At 48.3% G+C, this 16,589-nt stretch overlaps 1 protein-coding gene across 1 annotated transcript in view; it reads right to left on the bottom strand.

Annotated features, from left to right (window-relative positions):
• The window catches only part of Urb1 (URB1 ribosome biogenesis homolog), a 60,411-nt gene that overhangs the window by 2,571 nt on the left and 41,251 nt on the right, over window positions 1-16,589 (bottom strand). The window contains exons 26-37 of the mRNA XM_032900456.1: window positions 15,092-15,285; window positions 13,685-13,795; window positions 13,515-13,578; window positions 12,505-12,676; window positions 12,142-12,250; window positions 7,920-8,080; window positions 7,341-7,452; window positions 6,069-6,175; window positions 5,477-5,620; window positions 3,868-3,977; window positions 2,233-2,430; window positions 762-1,003 (exon numbers count right to left, since the gene is read on the bottom strand). Coding sequence (XP_032756347.1) covers window positions 762-1,003; window positions 2,233-2,430; window positions 3,868-3,977; window positions 5,477-5,620; window positions 6,069-6,175; window positions 7,341-7,452; window positions 7,920-8,080; window positions 12,142-12,250; window positions 12,505-12,676; window positions 13,515-13,578; window positions 13,685-13,795; window positions 15,092-15,285 — 1,724 coding nt within the window. The remainder of the gene's footprint in view (window positions 1-761; window positions 1,004-2,232; window positions 2,431-3,867; window positions 3,978-5,476; window positions 5,621-6,068; window positions 6,176-7,340; window positions 7,453-7,919; window positions 8,081-12,141; window positions 12,251-12,504; window positions 12,677-13,514; window positions 13,579-13,684; window positions 13,796-15,091; window positions 15,286-16,589) is intronic.

Genomic DNA, 16,589 nt, shown 5'->3' with positions numbered 1-16,589 from the left:
TCTATAGGGAGCATCTCCACACTTTATAGGGAGCATCTCCACACTCTCTATAGTGAGCACCAACACTCTCTATAGTGAGCACCTCCACACTCTATAGTGAGCACCTCCACGCTCTATAGGGAGCACCTCCACGCTCTATAGGGAGCACCTCCACGCTCTATAGGGAGCACCTCCACACTCTCATATTGGGTTTGGACCTTATACATCCCCAAAGCCTTTGTGTCTTTGCTTTGCTCCCAACGCAGCAGTGTTGAAGGAATGGTTATGGAGGGTGGAGAGATTAAAACATTTATGAGCTCATAGCTTAACAGGCATGGAAACTGGGAAGTAGGTCATGGGCAGTGCACCCTTCAAGGGTGTATCTGATCTCAGATTCCCTTTTCTCCTCCCTCTTTCCACTTGCTAGCTGCTGTGACGTGTGCAACTTTGTTCTCCCAGGATCCACACCATCACATTCTACATTGACACAGGCCCGGGTCATTGGGTTAAGCAACCACAGATTGAAACACACAAAGGATAAAATCTTTGATCCGGTAAAATTATCTTCTTAGGAACCTTGTCACAGTGACAGAAAGCTAGCACACATGGGTACTGACTTATCTAAAGGCAAAAAAGGCCCCTAGGCAATGAGGCTGGAATTCTCCCTGGGTCCCCATTTCCATGTCTGTGCCCTGTCAGCCCTGGAACTGTAGCTAAGGGACAGGCATGCTGGCTGCTCCAGGGGGAGCCAGGCGGCTGGGGCAGCAAGGAGGTTGACTTACTCATTAGGTCCTTGGCTTGGTGCTGCTCAATGATTGCTTTCAGCTCTCCTTGGAGCTTTGTGTCTCTTTCAATGAGGCTCCACTTGTGTAAGAGGACCAGGACATCTTTGGTAGAAAGTGTCACCTGGTTCACAGTGAATCGGCCCATGTCCTTGAAGGTCTTTATGACAGTGGCCCGATAGCTCAGCACAGACTCAAGTGTCCAGAAGAAGTCCATCAGCTGGGTGGAAGCCAAGGTGGGCCTGTTGGAAGTCAAGGTCATAGACGGAGCAGACACTGACCCTGTCCTGACCAACCCAAGGCAGTCTGGGTCACACAAACCACACTTCTTTTAACAGACAACAAATGAGGGCTCAGGACACAGGAAAGTGAGGTACTCTGGAGAGACCTAGAATCTGAACTCTGTGCTGGAAGGAGAGAAACCACTTTGGGAAGCTAGGCTCAAGAGGCATGCCAGGTAGGAAGACTGAGGGTCAGACCATGGCAGTAACTGGTATACTTCTACCCTAGGACGCCAATTCCTCTCCAGCTCCGGCAGGCCCGGTTCAGTACCACCTGACAGGCAAAGCCCTAATGATGCTCAGTGCGGGAAAGAGAGCTTTCTGATCTTTTACTATCACCTGCTACAGTACAAGGTTAAACACCAAACTGTCATTTCCAAATGTTGGACAGCAATGTGCCAGAGAACCCCAAAGGAAGAGGTACGGTTGCCCAGCAGAACTAAGTTAATTTAGGACAACAGGAAACAAGTTGCTTTTTCTTATCAAAAAAAAAAAAAAAAAAAAAACACCTTCAGAGCCTCATTTTTTTTTTTTTTTTTTTTGGTTCTTTTTTTTGGAGCTGGGGGCCGAACCCCGGGCCTTGCGGCTTCCTAGGCAAGCGCTCTCCCCCCGAGCTAAATCCCCAACCCCCAGAGCCTCATTTTTTGAAGTCAAACTTTTACCCTGTTGACACAAGTCAATTCCTGGCATGGAAAATTTAAATACATAGTGTTTTCTCCAATAATGAATCTGAGGAGAAGTTAGCTCTCCAGAGGAAACCTAGAGCCTGATTCCAAGATCAGCTGACAGGACTGAAATGCTTTGACACGTGCATCTCTGGAGGCTGGAGAGGTATGAGGACAGCTTGTAGCACCCTGGCTAAGGCTAAGCTCACAGAATACATGCTTTTCTGTGTCTTCATTTTGTTCAAGCACGGTGAAGTTGAGGTGGTTGCAACCCAGATGTTAAAACTGCCCTAGCACATGCACTGTGGGTTTTAACAGTTGGCTAAGTTTTCAGGGCCTCCCTGAGAACCTTGGAGGCTTAAAGGACAATCAAGATGTTGCTACAGCAGATGTCCTGATGCTGACAAGGCCCTCTGCCATGATCCATTCCACACCTTAGCTCAGGTGACAGAAAGGAGTGAGCAGCAACAACCCCCACAGCCTTGGATTGCACAGTAGGGGATCTCATGACAGGGGTGGGCTCACCTTAGATGCTTTGTAAGTGCAACGAGGACATACAGGAACTCATTGACCATGTGCAAGGCAAGCATCTTCTCAGACTCATGGGAGTCAGTCTGGCAAGGCAGCTGGCTTCTCTCCTCCACTGCTCTGCTGCCCAGGTTGGTCACCCATAGGGTGTGTAGCAAGGAGATCACATTGGAAAGCAACTGAGTCTCTACAAATCTGAAACCAAACATGGCAACACCTAGATCACTGTGAAGGTGAGACAAGGACCACAAAGGAGACATAACTCTGGTAACAGTCCTGCCCTCAGTAATCCGACCTGCTCATCCCTCACACAGAGCACATCCAGTAAGTAAAGACATGGTGCCTGTGACGGTTTGCATATGCTTGGCCCAGGGAGTGGCACTATTAGAAGGTGTGGCCTTGTTAGAAGAAGTATGTCACTGTGGGCTTGGAGACCCTCCACCTAGCTGCCTGAGGATGCCAGCCTATTCCTGGCTTCCTTCAGATGAAGATGTAGAACTCTTAGCTCCTCCTGCACCATGACTGTCTGGATGCTGCCATGTTCCCGCCTTAATGATAATGGACTGAACCTCTGAACCTGTAAGCCTGCCCCAATGAAATGTTGTCCTTTATAAGATTTGCCTTAGCAGTAAAACCCTAACTAAGACAGTGCCTGACGTAAAAATGCAGCCTCAAGCCAGGATGAGGCTGCCAGACCACTTTCTAAGCAGAAAACTACCTCAAGCCCCCACAGTACAGTAGGCATAGCATTGTGATTGTGGTAGCAATTTGAGTTATAAACAAAGTTATAGTGGACAGGCGACTAGCCAATTATGCCTTCTGAAAAAAATCTGAATAGTCTTGAAGTTGCTGGAAGGCAAGGTTTAAGCTGTTATTTCCTCTTCGATCTTATTCTGTTTTTCTAACAAGATCTTGCACTATAGCCCAGACTGTCCTCCAACGCCCTGGAGTACTCTGGCACAGCCTCCTGAGTGACTATAAGAACCAAGCACTAAGTCTGCAAAAGAAATTTTAGGAAGATGCCCTTCTAAATGTCAATCTCCAATGGTGTTTACTTCCAGGTATGAACAGCTAGTTTTTCTATTAGGAGAAAAAGACCATTTGATTCCTTTGGTTAAAGAGAACGAGCAGCCATGTTCTGCAACACCAGGTTTATGAAATGGCAATGCCACAGACCTCCTGTGACGGGGTCCAGGCACTCTCACAGGCAGAGCCTCGTGGTAATGCTGCTGTGTCAGGAACCGCAGCCTTCTCAGAGACCCAGAGTGATGGAGTCTATCAGGACTGACAAGGAATCGTCTGCTCCAATCCCTCCAGTGCATCGTGTGGAGAATTCATGCAGGTCACTGGGCACTCAATAAGCCGTCTAGAACTAGAGGCTGACCCCAGTGGAGGGTGTGACACGCCACACACAGGAAGGCCAGTGGGGTTCGCCAGTGTGGATGCAGCTATGCTTCCACGTGAGGCAGAGCAGACACTGAATCTCAGGAGGTAATCCAAGAGAGGCATCTGGCCATTACCAGAAGCTCGACTGCAAGCTTACAAGAGCATCAGGGGACACCACTGCACAGTCTATCATACTTAACCTTTTAGAGGAATCATGAGCTGACAGCTCATCTAGAAGGTACTTACCTGCTCTCAAGGATGTGTAAAATCCACGTTAAAAGGCTATAGTCACGTATGACTTCATAGGCAGATCTGGGGATGTGGGCGACATTCTGTAGGATTTCCAGAATCCAATTCTGAAAAGCCCAACAAGTCACTTCTTAGTGGAAAAACGAACTTACTTGACCAAAACTGACTTTCCCTCTCACTCTATTTAAACTTTTAATATTTTCTTAGACAGGGAATTACAATGGTCCTAGACTTTCGAGGTCTGGGAGCATTAGCCACAAGGCTCAGTTCCAAAAGAGTGATTTCAAAGATGTATCAGCATGCAAATAACATCCAGCAGTCAAGTCAGGAAGCCCTCACATCTGATAATCCATCAAGGAATTGACCCACAGCAGAGATACACCATGGAAACCACGCAGATCAGATGATGATGGTCCAGCTAGGACATGGCACAGACCCTAGAATCTCTAGCTACTGTGAGCTACTGGTCGTCCATTTTGTCCTGTCCACCCCACCCAGAAGGGAGCCATCAACACAGGACTATCCTCAACTGCTTCCAAGCACCACAGAATCCGCTACTATGAAAACAAGAAGCCATACTCAAATTCCACTTATTACAAGTGGAATTACTTACTGCTTATTCCGGTTATGCCCCTCCACATTTTACATAAACAGAAGCAAGGCTTTGTCAGGCTAAGAATTAAGCCAGACACCTAAGCCTCTTCCCATTTACTTCTCCCAAAAGTCTGTGTATTTAGAAACATAAAAACTAGCTCTCGGTCCTGGGGACAAGGGTAAAGTCACTGGTTTCTGATGAGTGTGTGTGTGTGATGTGTGTGTGTGTGTATGGTGTGATGTGTGTGTGTGTGTGTGGTGTGTATGTGTGTGTGTGTGTGTGTGTGTGTGTGTGTGTGTGTGTATGTGAGTGTGAGTTGAGTGTATGTAGTCCCAACTCTCCGCATAGTGACAGGAAAGGACACGGTAAATTATGACCTTGCAAAAACAAAAGAGGATGCATGTCCAGTGCTTATTACTTTAGGGACTACATATAAACCTTTTAGAGTCAACTGCAAGTCTGGCCATGCCTATAAATGTGAGAGGTAGGAGGAATGCTTAAGTTCAAAGCCAGCCACATGAAGAGCAGGTTTAGGCCAGCCAGGGCTACAAAGTAAGATCTTGTTTCAAAAACAAAAAGTAAACTGCACAAAAATAATATAACAGGCATTAATCAATAAAACAATACACAGTGTGACTGTTTGTTTAGTTGAAACATGGTTCTTGCTATGCATCCCAGGCTGGCCCTGAACTTGTAATCCTCCTGCCTCAGCCTAAGGGCTGGGATTCTTCTGCAAAGGTCTTACACTTCCAGATGCTATACGGAAAGCTGGGGCAGAGGGCTCCTGTCATGAATGTGGGGCTTTTGGCCCTGTCTACAGGCTTGTGACCATTGATTAGCTCCCTTCCCTTGATAAAGACGCAGAGGCCTTTCTTCCCATCACCTGGACACGGTAAGGAGGCTGTAAAGAAAACCATCTCTCAGGAAACAAAACCAGATGTCGCCCACTAAGCCTGTGAGGGACAACAGAGAACACAGTGTTCTGTGCACTGAACCGGGGAACACGCTCACCTGAGCCACTTCATCACACAAGGGGCTACTGAAGAAGGACAAGATGATGTGGAACACCCCTCTTCTGGAACACAGCTCATAGCAGTGCTTGTCTCTAATCCCCTGTCGCAGAATTTCTAACACCCATTCTTGTTCAGTTTTTTGCTAGGCCAGACAAACAAGAAAGTACTGTTAAATAAGTCAGAGTTTTTTACTGGACAATCAAACACCACTGACTTCGGGTGATGGCTCAAAGCTCTAGCCTTATAATCGGCCCCGAAATCCAAACCCGAGTCAAGTGAAACACCAAGCCCCGTGTAAGTGGGCGGGGCTTTTAGAGAAGAGTATGCAATACTGAGTCAGGGGTTCATCGAGGAGACACAAGAGGGACAGACGCTGGAGGTCTCTGGACTCAGACAGACTTCTAAAGTCAAGTCTAAGAAGTGCCAGGACATGGAAGTGTGTCTGGCTATGTGGGGCAGCACAAATGGTTCCTGTCTGACCTCGCTCTGCACTGTTTGTGCAATGGGACAGGGTAGTAAGCTGTATAACCAAGAAAGCAGAAGACGGTGTGGCTGAGTATGCCTGTTCAGGGGTCTCTGGGGACCATTACCTGGAAGTCAGAGCTGTAGAAGAACTGGTAGAAGCCTGGCAGTTTGTTCATGTTCAAGTTCTCATGTGACAGCAGGAACTTGCTGATCTTCCAGTACATGTGCTCCTCTGAGAATACAGGAACATGGTCACTGATAGCCTCTTGGGACAGTCTGGCAGTGTGTTACTGGGGGATGGGGTCACTGAGTAAACTGGACATGAATCCCTACCCAGCAGAGGTTCTGTATCCATCTCCTGATCACCTGTCCCCGAGAAGCAGGATTTGATTGGATACCTGAGACCACTCCCTCACGAGGGATTTCCCACCTGGTTTAGACACCATTTCTGGACTGGACCATAGAGACAAGAGCATAGCGCCCACACTGCCTGCTTCTAGCCTCTCCTAGCAAAGGGCTGACCCAGGAAGAAGGCTCAGACAAGGCAGGGAGGGCATACTCTTCCGGCTACAGTCTCAAAGTTCAGCTAGGATGCCACCGGTCCCCAACACAGACCTGTGGTATAAGGACTGATATGGACGGCTATACCCAGGCACCTCAGACTCAGTGGTGACCACAGCTACAGACATCTCCTCTCTGCAGCATTTTCTCTTAGCAGGGTTTAAAGTTGGCAAAGTGAGAATTACTTTGCTTCTTCCATAAATTTCCAAGGCAGGGAAAGTTGTCATAAATGATATGAATAGATGAACAGCATGTCTGGCTTTTAGAGCAACTTGACTATGCACTAACTGACAGGCTTAAGAAATGCTAGATCCCCAGGAACCTCAGCTGCTGAGAAGGTGGGGGAATCAGCTGGGTCCTTCTGTCAGCTGAGACTATAACCTTGCTAGACTAACAGAGCCCTGGGGTCTCCAACAGTATCAATCTTCTACTGTTTTTTTTTTTTTCTGATTAACCCCAGATAAGGCCTTGAGGTGAGTCAAACCCTGTGACTTGCATGTCCCCTTGAGGTGACCCTATTCTCAGGAGTTGCGTTCTAACTTACACAGTAACTTATATGCTTTTCAGAAGAGCACTGGGAACCACACACACTGCAGCCCCTGCTAAGTGCAGATCAGTGAGCCAGTGTCAGACAAGCAGCTACAAACTCCATCAGACGCATGCAATGCCAGGCAACCTGCAGGGCTTTGAAGTGTGCAACTCCTCTGCCCCTTACAGCAATCCTGGAGGCAGGGGTGCTGGAGAGTCAAGAAGCTCGTGGGTCTGACTTCCCACCTGGACTCACACAACATCATTCATTCAAACTGTTTTTTCTCAAGCAGAATCTGTCAGCGTACCTGGTCTCAAGATCTGCGCTGCTGCTTTGGCAATGAAAAGGGCCACAGTGAAAGGGAGCCTCAGGTTTGGAGCTTGAATCCCATTGCGGACAACGTCCAGCAGGTACAGAACCTGAGCAGAAGGGAAAGAAGCGTTTTCAGAAGGGGTCGGCTTTGCCACCCTAGGGACAAACAGGAAGCCACAGCGGGAAGGACACTGTGTGCCTTCCTGACAGAGATGCTTTCTGCCTTATGGTGGGCTGAGAGAAGCCTAACACCATGCCCTGAAAGTCCTGCCCTCCCCTCCTCCACCATGAGGTACGGGTTCCTGGGGGTCAGGTAGTGCGGATGACAGCCTCCTTTACCACTGAGTTTACACCAAAGACACTTTCAACAGAAGGAAGCCATTCTGTCTAGCCACAAGAAAAGTGTTCGGGAGAGCCTTCCCCACTCTCCTCTGGGCCTTGGGGTTGGAGGACAGCCTCCCAATATGAAGGGCTGTGCCTCGGCAGTGGCCCCTCACTCATAAGTTCTCCATGAGAGACCCCACCCCTGCCCCAGCTGCACCCTCCTCTCCACAGGTCTCCAATTCCTACTCACTTGGGACTGTTCCCGGAAGCGAGCTCCCTCCAGGTGTGAGTAGTAGGCTGCTAGGACATAGTACGCCGCAGCTCGCATCTGGGGGTCATAGCTGCTGAGGGCTGCCACAGTTAGACCCAGAGCGTTTGAGTCCAAAAATTTTCGACAATCCACCACAAACTCTACAGAAAGTAAATTATAGCATTAAACACACCATCCAAGTCTTATAATTCTTGTACAACTTACAGGACTCACTTTCTTTTACATCTTACCAATGCCAGCTGCACAAGCTGGACACAGAAAGCAAGTGTCTCCTCAGCTGCTGAGATAGGAAAGAGTATCTTCTCTGCTATGGCAAACATTACCTTCTAAGGCACTGGTCAGTTCTAACCACAAATGCCCCCAAGGCTGAGAAAGTGAGGGTAACACCAAGGTCCACCATGAAATCTCAGCACATAAACAGAATGGGACACAGCACGGGCCCTGGCTCCAGGTTCTACCTTCTTCAGCCTGAGCCTCCCATGTATAAGTACCAGAAGGAACAGAGAGTTGAGAGACTCAGGCAGAGCAAGTGGGGCCTGGGCCCATTCAGTTTACAGAGGGTTTCCCCAACTCCACTGGGGCAACCTTGCTCCTTTATTCTTTAAACACACAGCAAACCCCCACCTGCAGAGTGGTTCTCCTAGCTTAAACAAAAGCAACAGTGGAAACCGTCTGCTGAGGCTGGGGCCGAGACATAGCTAAGGCGCAGACACCTTGCCAACCACACACAAAGTCATGGGATGACCCCCAGCACTGACACAGTAGGGAAAGCCTGCTGGGTGACATCCATTTGCTATCCGGCAGGCTTCAAGGCCCTTCCAACTGCCAGGAGAAAGTGTAAGACGTTGGCTCATGTGTGGTGTGACTATGCTTGGCACACAGGAAGTGACTCTATGGAGGTATGGCCTTGTTGGAGGAAGTGTGTCACTGGGGAGGTGGGCTTTGAGGCCTCCTGTGCTTCTGGATGCCTTTGGATTGAGATGTAAAACTCTTGGCTCCTCCAGCACCATGTCTAACTGCGTGCTGCCATGCTTCTTGCCATGACGATAACGGACTGAACCTCTGAAACTGTGAGCCAGCCCCAATTCAATGTTTGCCTTATATGAGTTGCCTTGGTCATGGTGTCTCTTCATAGCAATGAAAGCCTAACTAAGGCAGCTCACATACACAGGAAAATCTATCCAAATAGCTCAGAGCTTGACCCTCACCAACAAAACTACACCTTGTCAGCTTTACTTTAATGGGAACTCAGAGTTTTCCCCAGGAGTAATTCTGTCCAAGAACTCAGGAAGAGAGCTGTAACCTGGTGATGATTAATGAGTAACCTGGTGATGATTCCCCATAAAGATGCTTTTTAGACTGAATGGCCCATGACCCAATCAGGAACTAATGACACAAACCGAAATGAGTGCTGTATATGAGCACTCTTTGGGTCACTGTCATCAATGTAACACTGAAATTGAAGTGAAGATGTGCATGCTAAGACAAGGATAGAGAGGGCGAGGATCCCAGCAGCTTCGGGAGGTGGCAGCTGGGGCGCTGGACATGAAAGCACAAGGGTTAGGACTAAGATCAGACACCAAAGGATAGATCGGTGACTCAGAGGGCTGCAAGAGAAACTATTTGAGCCCAAATGCAGTGGGAAAACCATCATGGAAAAGCCACGATGACTTGTTATCAGCAGGGGAACTTGCAGGAGGTTAGGGAGTGACTAAGGCCTAAGAAGAACCTGCAGAAACAAGGGCCATGCTTCCCTCAAGCTGACCCAGGCTGGACTGTATGCAGCCAAGGAGCTCCAGCAGCACAGGCAGAGACACAAAGGAAACTATGAAAAACTGAGGGAAAATAACAATCATGAAGTTTATAGGCAATAAAAGGTCTAACAACAGTACAAAAGCCAAGTATGCTGGATAGCTGTGTGTCAACTTGACTCATCCGAAAGGAAGGAGGGAACCTCAATTCAGAAAATGTCTTCATAAGATTAGGCTGTAGGCAAGCCTGTATGTAGGGCATTTTCTTAGTGATCAAATTGGGAAGACCCAGCCCATGATAGGTCTCTGGGCTGATATCCTGGGAACTGTAAGAAAGCCAGTTGAGCAAGCCAGGGGATGCAAGCCAGTAAGCGGCACCCCTCCATGGCTTCTGCACAATCCTCCTGCCTCCAGGCTCCCTCCCTGACTTCCTTGAATGATGAGCTGCGGCATGGAAGAGGGAGCTTTTGGTCATGGTGTTTCATTGCAGCAATAGATAACCTAAGACAGACACTGAGAAGGGAGAAATGTTCTGTACTATGGTTAGCCTCTTACCCAGGGCATGAACAAAACCATTTGGCTGAAAGGGTAACTGAGATAAACAGTCTGGCATGAGCCCTTTAGCAAAGATAGAGCTGAATCACAACTATGCTTTCATTAAGTGTACAGAGCGTACGCGCCAGCTAAAACCAGAGCCAAGGTAAGGGCGCACCACTTACCACAACCCACCTGATACTAAAGCGCAGACTGGAAGTAAAGCCTGGGAAAAGATCAATCAGGTGACTGTTCCAGTAACTATGGACTCAACTGCCCAATTTCTAACAATTGATGAATTGTGATGCAGAAAGAGAACTAAAAACTTTTAAAGCATCAAACTGCAGATAAAACGAATACTGCTTTGGAGAACAAATGAGATAGAACCTAACACATATTCGTGAATGGAATGTACTTGAGAGAGAGAACAGTCTAAACATTTAATTTACACTCAATGAGAAGAGCTAGAGCTCTGATGGCTTGGATAATCCTAATGACTACTGACATTCTCAGACAAATGAATTTTCCACATGACCATGAGGAAAAATCAACTTCCTATTTTGTGACTTGCTCTATGGTCTTGGCTTTGTACTTACAAAAAAGGGTTGCCCTTGGGGGCTGAAAATATAACAGGCTATTTAAAAGTGGTGATAAAGGCTGTTCTGTTTTAAGAACCATTTGAACAGTAATTTGACCTAAAACCAGCTCTAAAATCCTGAGATGGCTTAGCCAAGACAATGACCAAAGCACCCAGGTGTAGTGCAGACATAGATGGTACTGTGGCTCTGCCCCAGGAACACCAGGAAGTGGTCCTCAGCCTCTTTTTATATGGCGTCCCCAGTCAGGAACTGTAGAAGGCTCCTCGCAGAGCTGAGTTCACGGCTGGTACACGGGGCACCTGGCAGTGGCACTTACATCACGCTGTGCCAGCTGCCCTGGCAGCTATGAGTCAGGAGCTGCAGACTGCAGGCCTATTCTGTCTAGCACAAGATCTGCTGTGGAAAAAACATCTGTCACTGACATTGCAAACAGCCTTGGCTGGCCCTGTTTCTTGGCCAAGGACTTAAAGAGGGGAGGTAGTAAGGTTATGAAAACAGGTTCCTGTCTCCACAAAGGGCTGAAAGTGCAGCAGCAAGACAGAGGAATCCGGGGCCTGACAGGACCAAGTCAGCAATATGTGTCTGTTGGGGAACTGCAAACAGACTGCTGGGGCCTTGGACTACACCCATGCACATAGATACACACATAACGTAAATAAAAAGGAAACCACGTCTAGAAGTCAGACACAGAAGCTTTTACTGTGTGCCCTAAATTATTTCTTCTATCACCTAAATTCCAAAATTTGAATGCATTATCCAACACTAAAAATAATTAAATTCTAATTTGGGGGGAGGGGGATAGAACAATTTCCCCTGTTCTTCCAATTAAGTACAGATAAAGACCTTGACCATAACATTAAATAAACCTAGGGGCAGGCCAGACGCCTTAGAGATGACTCAAAGGTGCTTCTTGCAAAGCCTGACACTGGAATCTATGCCTGGAAGCCATCATAAAGCATCAACCACTCCTTAAAGTTGTTCTCTGACCTCCATGTGTGCTGTGACGGCATGCCAAACATCCCATGCACAGAAATAACGACTAATTAAAAACTAACCAACCAACCAACGAACCAGCAAAGGTCTATAATGACTGAAAGGGAGAGAAAGCAGCTCAGTTCAGGGCTGGAGACCTACGAATGGCAAGGGGGACTGTGCCACTGTGTCCCTGGATCTAGTGCTAAAGAGCCCAGTCATATATTCAAATAGACAGACAGACCGACTGACACAAACCCTAACAGGATGTTTTTCTGATTCAGGACTGACTTAGGCCATGACAACAACTAACTGCCACCTGACTGTAGAAGGCAGCACACTCACCTGGCCTGGTCAGTTCCCCAAAGAGGTGGAGGAGAAAGCAGGGGTCATAGAGGCCGCTGAGGTCCACTCTGGCAGTCTTGTCCTTAAACACCTGTGGCTCCCCTGTGTCCTGAAACAGTCCAAGCCAACAGCATGCCATCACCTGATGGATCTATCATCTGAATGCTGACCCCACGGTCAGAGCTCATAGAGCAAAGCAGTTCTACATGATAATGGGATCTTCGACAGCTGCTTCAAGCTTGTGGGGTAATAAATGAAACAGTGTGACTGCTGTGACCTGGCTTCAGGGATGGACACTGGGCAGACACTGTACCTCTGTAAAGGTTGGAATGGCAAGGAGGAAGGGAGAAAAGCGCATCCCACCTCAGTGTGAAGCAGCCTCCGGTACTGCGGGAAGTGCAGGATGGTCTGCATCATCCGGTCTGGGTCCAGCAAGCGGAGGATGTCCCCAACGCTTGGCTGCTGCCAAAGCGACTTGCCCAGGCTCCGGCATGTCTTGTGATGTTCCACAGCTGCTGGACCCCACAGCAGAACCCTAGAGCCAGACAGGGAAGCAGACTGGTTGTAGGACTCAGCAGGAACAGAACTAACGAGAACCACCCCAACATGTACTCTAAGTACACAGCTCATGCCCAGGGCCACTCTGGGTAAGCATGCGTGCTCTATCACTTCTCCCCAACACAGCTTCTGAGATCAGCATGCTGACAGTGCTGCTGAGGGTGCAGGGACCGCTAGTGCTGGCATAAGTCAGCACCCACACAGGCTCTTGATGTGTGTGGCCAGACTCTGAGCCCATGTGCATGCATTGATTTACCTAACCTGTGCAATGGTCCCATAGCTTACATTGCCATGTCCTGTGCACTGGGGAGAAGGGGCACGGGAAAGACTGGGGGAGCTGCACGGCCACTCATTCGCTGGCTGCTGAAGAAGAGCCGGGATTCTACGTGATGGTATGTGGCTCTCAGGCAGGCTAAAGCAGCTACAGGATCCTGACCTCCTGCTGCCCACACATCGGGCTGCCACACACATCTTCAGTCAACCCTGCCTGGAGATTCCCCTACAGCTCCCCACAGAGGCCCATGAGACATAGCAGGTGCTATGCTGTGAGTCTGGTTCCTGCTGACAAATACAAGGAGGTTTTGTTCTTGACCCCCCAAGTGTGCACTGTGGCATGGACACGCCACACATATGCCTACATGCATACAACATAAGGAAATATAAATGCTAATAAAACTTTCAAACAACAACAATAAAAGAAATGAAGTCTCGGATTTAAAGCTTGAATCTACTCTGTGGCGAGGGCTGCATGGGTGGGCCTGGGGTGCCCAGCGAGTGCCCTGCTCCTCATGCCCGCCTGTCAACCCAACGCTCACCTGAAACTGATGAGACTGAGGCTGTGCTGTTCATATGCACGGAGGAGAAGTAATATCTTCTGGTCTAGAGGGCAAATAAAGGCCTCTTTCAGGAAGCTGAACATCTCAACTCAACAAGAGGGTACACCCCACCAGCCCTGCCCACAGCCTGGCAATCAGGTCCCCCTCACCCAAGATGCTGAGGGTGGCACTGTAGGTCCCAAGGAGCACAGCAAAGTGGCTGCTCTCACAGACAGAAGGGCACATCCTCACCACTGTGGACATCAGGTCCAGCAGGGTTTCTGCAAGAAACAACAGGGACAAGCACCATGGAGTCAGTCTCACAGAGTGGGGTGCCTGCAGCAAGTTGGGGAGCTGAGCTGTCCTTTCTGAGTAAGGCTCGGCTTTGGGCCTCCATCCAGCAACCAGCCTCCTCTCCAGGATCATAGGCACCCTTTATAATGAACACATCTTCACAATCACCATCTTTCTAGGACTCACAGGGCACAGGCTCAGGATCCAGAACCCCCACCACCAATTTTAAGAAACCCAAGATTTTAAAATCCAAGAATCTCCCCAGTTATCCCACCACAGTCGCCAGCATGTATACTACTGCCTGCACGGAGCATGGAGCCCATTTTTAACTATCTGTACCAATACTTTGCATCTAACAGTTTCTGTCTTCGACTTAGTAGCTTATGACATATCAACCCCATGCTGATGTGTAAGGTCTGGGGGTGAGGGCTTTCTCTCTAAACAGTGTTACTGTGAGTGGGCAGGAACTGTCATCAGACATTCAAAGCAGACTATGCTGCTGCACTCAGGACTTGTGAGCACAAAGCGCAAGCCAACGGAGACAGTGCAAACTTAGCTGGAAAGACTTTTCTTTTAAAGATTCACTTATTTATTTATTTAAAGTATGTGAGTGCACTGTCGCTCTCTTTAGACACAGCAGAAGAAGGCATCGGATCCCATTACAGTTGGTCATGAACCACCATGTGGTTGCTGGGAATTAAATTCAGGACCTCTGGGAGAGCAGTCAGTGCTCTTAACCTCTGAGCCATCTCTCCAGTCCCTGGAAAGACTTCTATAGAATGAGTTATCTCCATAAGTTTAAGCCCTTGCAGCTCAGGTTCAATCTTCCCTACAACATTACTGTAGGTAATCCACTCCTCTCAGGACAAATGTTCACATTTGTTTCCCATCGCTCTCAATGTCCCCAGTTCCCAGACTTTTAACACCAGCTCCTGACAGGACCACATGAGCGCCACCACAACCTCTGTAAACCAGCAAAGCCTTCAAAACAGGTGGCAACTTCTGGGTCACTTTTTTTTTTTTCTTTTCTTTTTTTCGGAGCTGGGGACCGAACCCAGGGCCTTGTGCTTGCTAGGCAAGCGCTCTACCACTGAGCTAAATCCCTAACCCCTTCTGGGTCATTTTTAAGACACAGGAGCATGCCTGGTCCCTGGCTTTATAGACAGATATTCTAGTATGTACTCTGAAAGCAGATGGGGGAAGCACTTTGTGTGCATGGCTGTGTGGATGAAAGTGGAAGATAACAGCCACCGCTGAGCGGGGCTGGCGGAGTGCGCGGTCACCTTTTACTGGACTGTCTGGAGTTTCCTCTTCTTTAGATGTCAACATGGTTGGCAGAAACAGAGAATGCTGGGTGAGCATCATGTGCATCACTGAAAGCTGGACCAGTTTTGTGTGCCCAGAGCTTTCTGGACTATACAGGAGCTTTATGGCATCAAGCAGGGTCCTCAAAAAGGTGAGGTCCTGGTACCGAAACCTGGGAAACAGTCAAAGAGAAAGAGTGCACGAAGGTGAGTTTGGTTTTAAGAAAGGAGCAGGAGCACAAACGTGCACTGTGCGTTACTCCTCACCTGGTTCTGTCAGTGACACGCATTGTACTTGTTTCATCACAGTCCTATCTGTACACCACGACAGGGATCACTAACCTACACCATGATGACATTCTGCCATGATACAGACATCACAGAATGAGCTGAATAGACTAAGACAGCTACATTTCTAGGAGCCACAACCTCATGTGGGAGCACCATTGCATACAGACGGTTGTTGACCAGACCATCTTATGTGGCACATGGTTCAATCATCTTTGTGACAGACATCAAAAGAACTCTTTGTTTAGCTGACCCAGCAGGTAGCAGAACCGAGTCTGAGGACGCTCCTCTGCAGTGGACACTCTCAGTCAGCCTTGGTCCTTCAGCCATTTGAACTACACCAAACTATGTCTTAAATCCCTTCCAACCCACTAAAAGTCCCACTATAGAAATCCCTGCAGTCTGTGTGAGCATTAGGATGTCCCTACACTTGTAATCCCAGCACTTGGGATGAGGGATCAGAGTTGGAGGCAGCTTGGGCTATGAAAAAAAAAAAAAAAAACAAAACAAAAAACAAAAAAAAGGAGGAAGGGAAGGGGAAGGGAGGAAAGGGGAGGGAGAAGAGAATGACAAGGAGGAGGAAGAAGAGAAGAAGAGGGGGAAGAAGTAGTGTAGTACTGGTAGTACTGGTGGTGGTGGTGGTAGCAGTAGCAGTAGTAGTAGTAGTAGCAGCAGCAGCAGCAGCAGCAGCAGCAGCAGCAGTAGCAGTAGTAGTAATAGTAGTAGAAGAAGAAGAGCTAGAACCTGGAACCACCCTTCACTCTCCTGTGTAACATTTTCTCTGAATGTTGGCTGCCATGAGTAATCAGGAAATGAAGATTATAGGCACTATACACCATTTCCTGACTCTCTGAACACCCACACTGAACCATAGCAAGTGTGAGTGACGTCACATGAACTCTTATACATTCCTTGCTGGGAGCACAAAGTCACCCAACTTTGCTCATCTAGTGGCAGTCAGTGTGCGGATGGGTACTAGCAGTCAGCAGGTCCCCCAGCATGTGTGTACAATGGGTATCAGTGTGCACCCACAGACATGTGGGAGCCACTGCAGGGGCCACAATAGTGGAGATGGCTTAGGGAACAGCCTTGGTGTGTGCAGGCAGGGTACTGTGAAATAAACCACCATACTGTCTAAAGATGGAATCTATTCAGTGGGAGGCCTGATGACTTTCACATCTATATATTT

This window comes from Rattus rattus, chromosome 4 (genome assembly GCF_011064425.1).
Source record: "Rattus rattus isolate New Zealand chromosome 4, Rrattus_CSIRO_v1, whole genome shotgun sequence".
NCBI classification, from domain to species: Eukaryota; Metazoa; Chordata; class Mammalia; order Rodentia; family Muridae; genus Rattus; species Rattus rattus.
The sequence above is the reverse complement of the archived record's forward strand: the minus strand, read 5'-3'. Positions and strand labels throughout refer to the sequence as shown.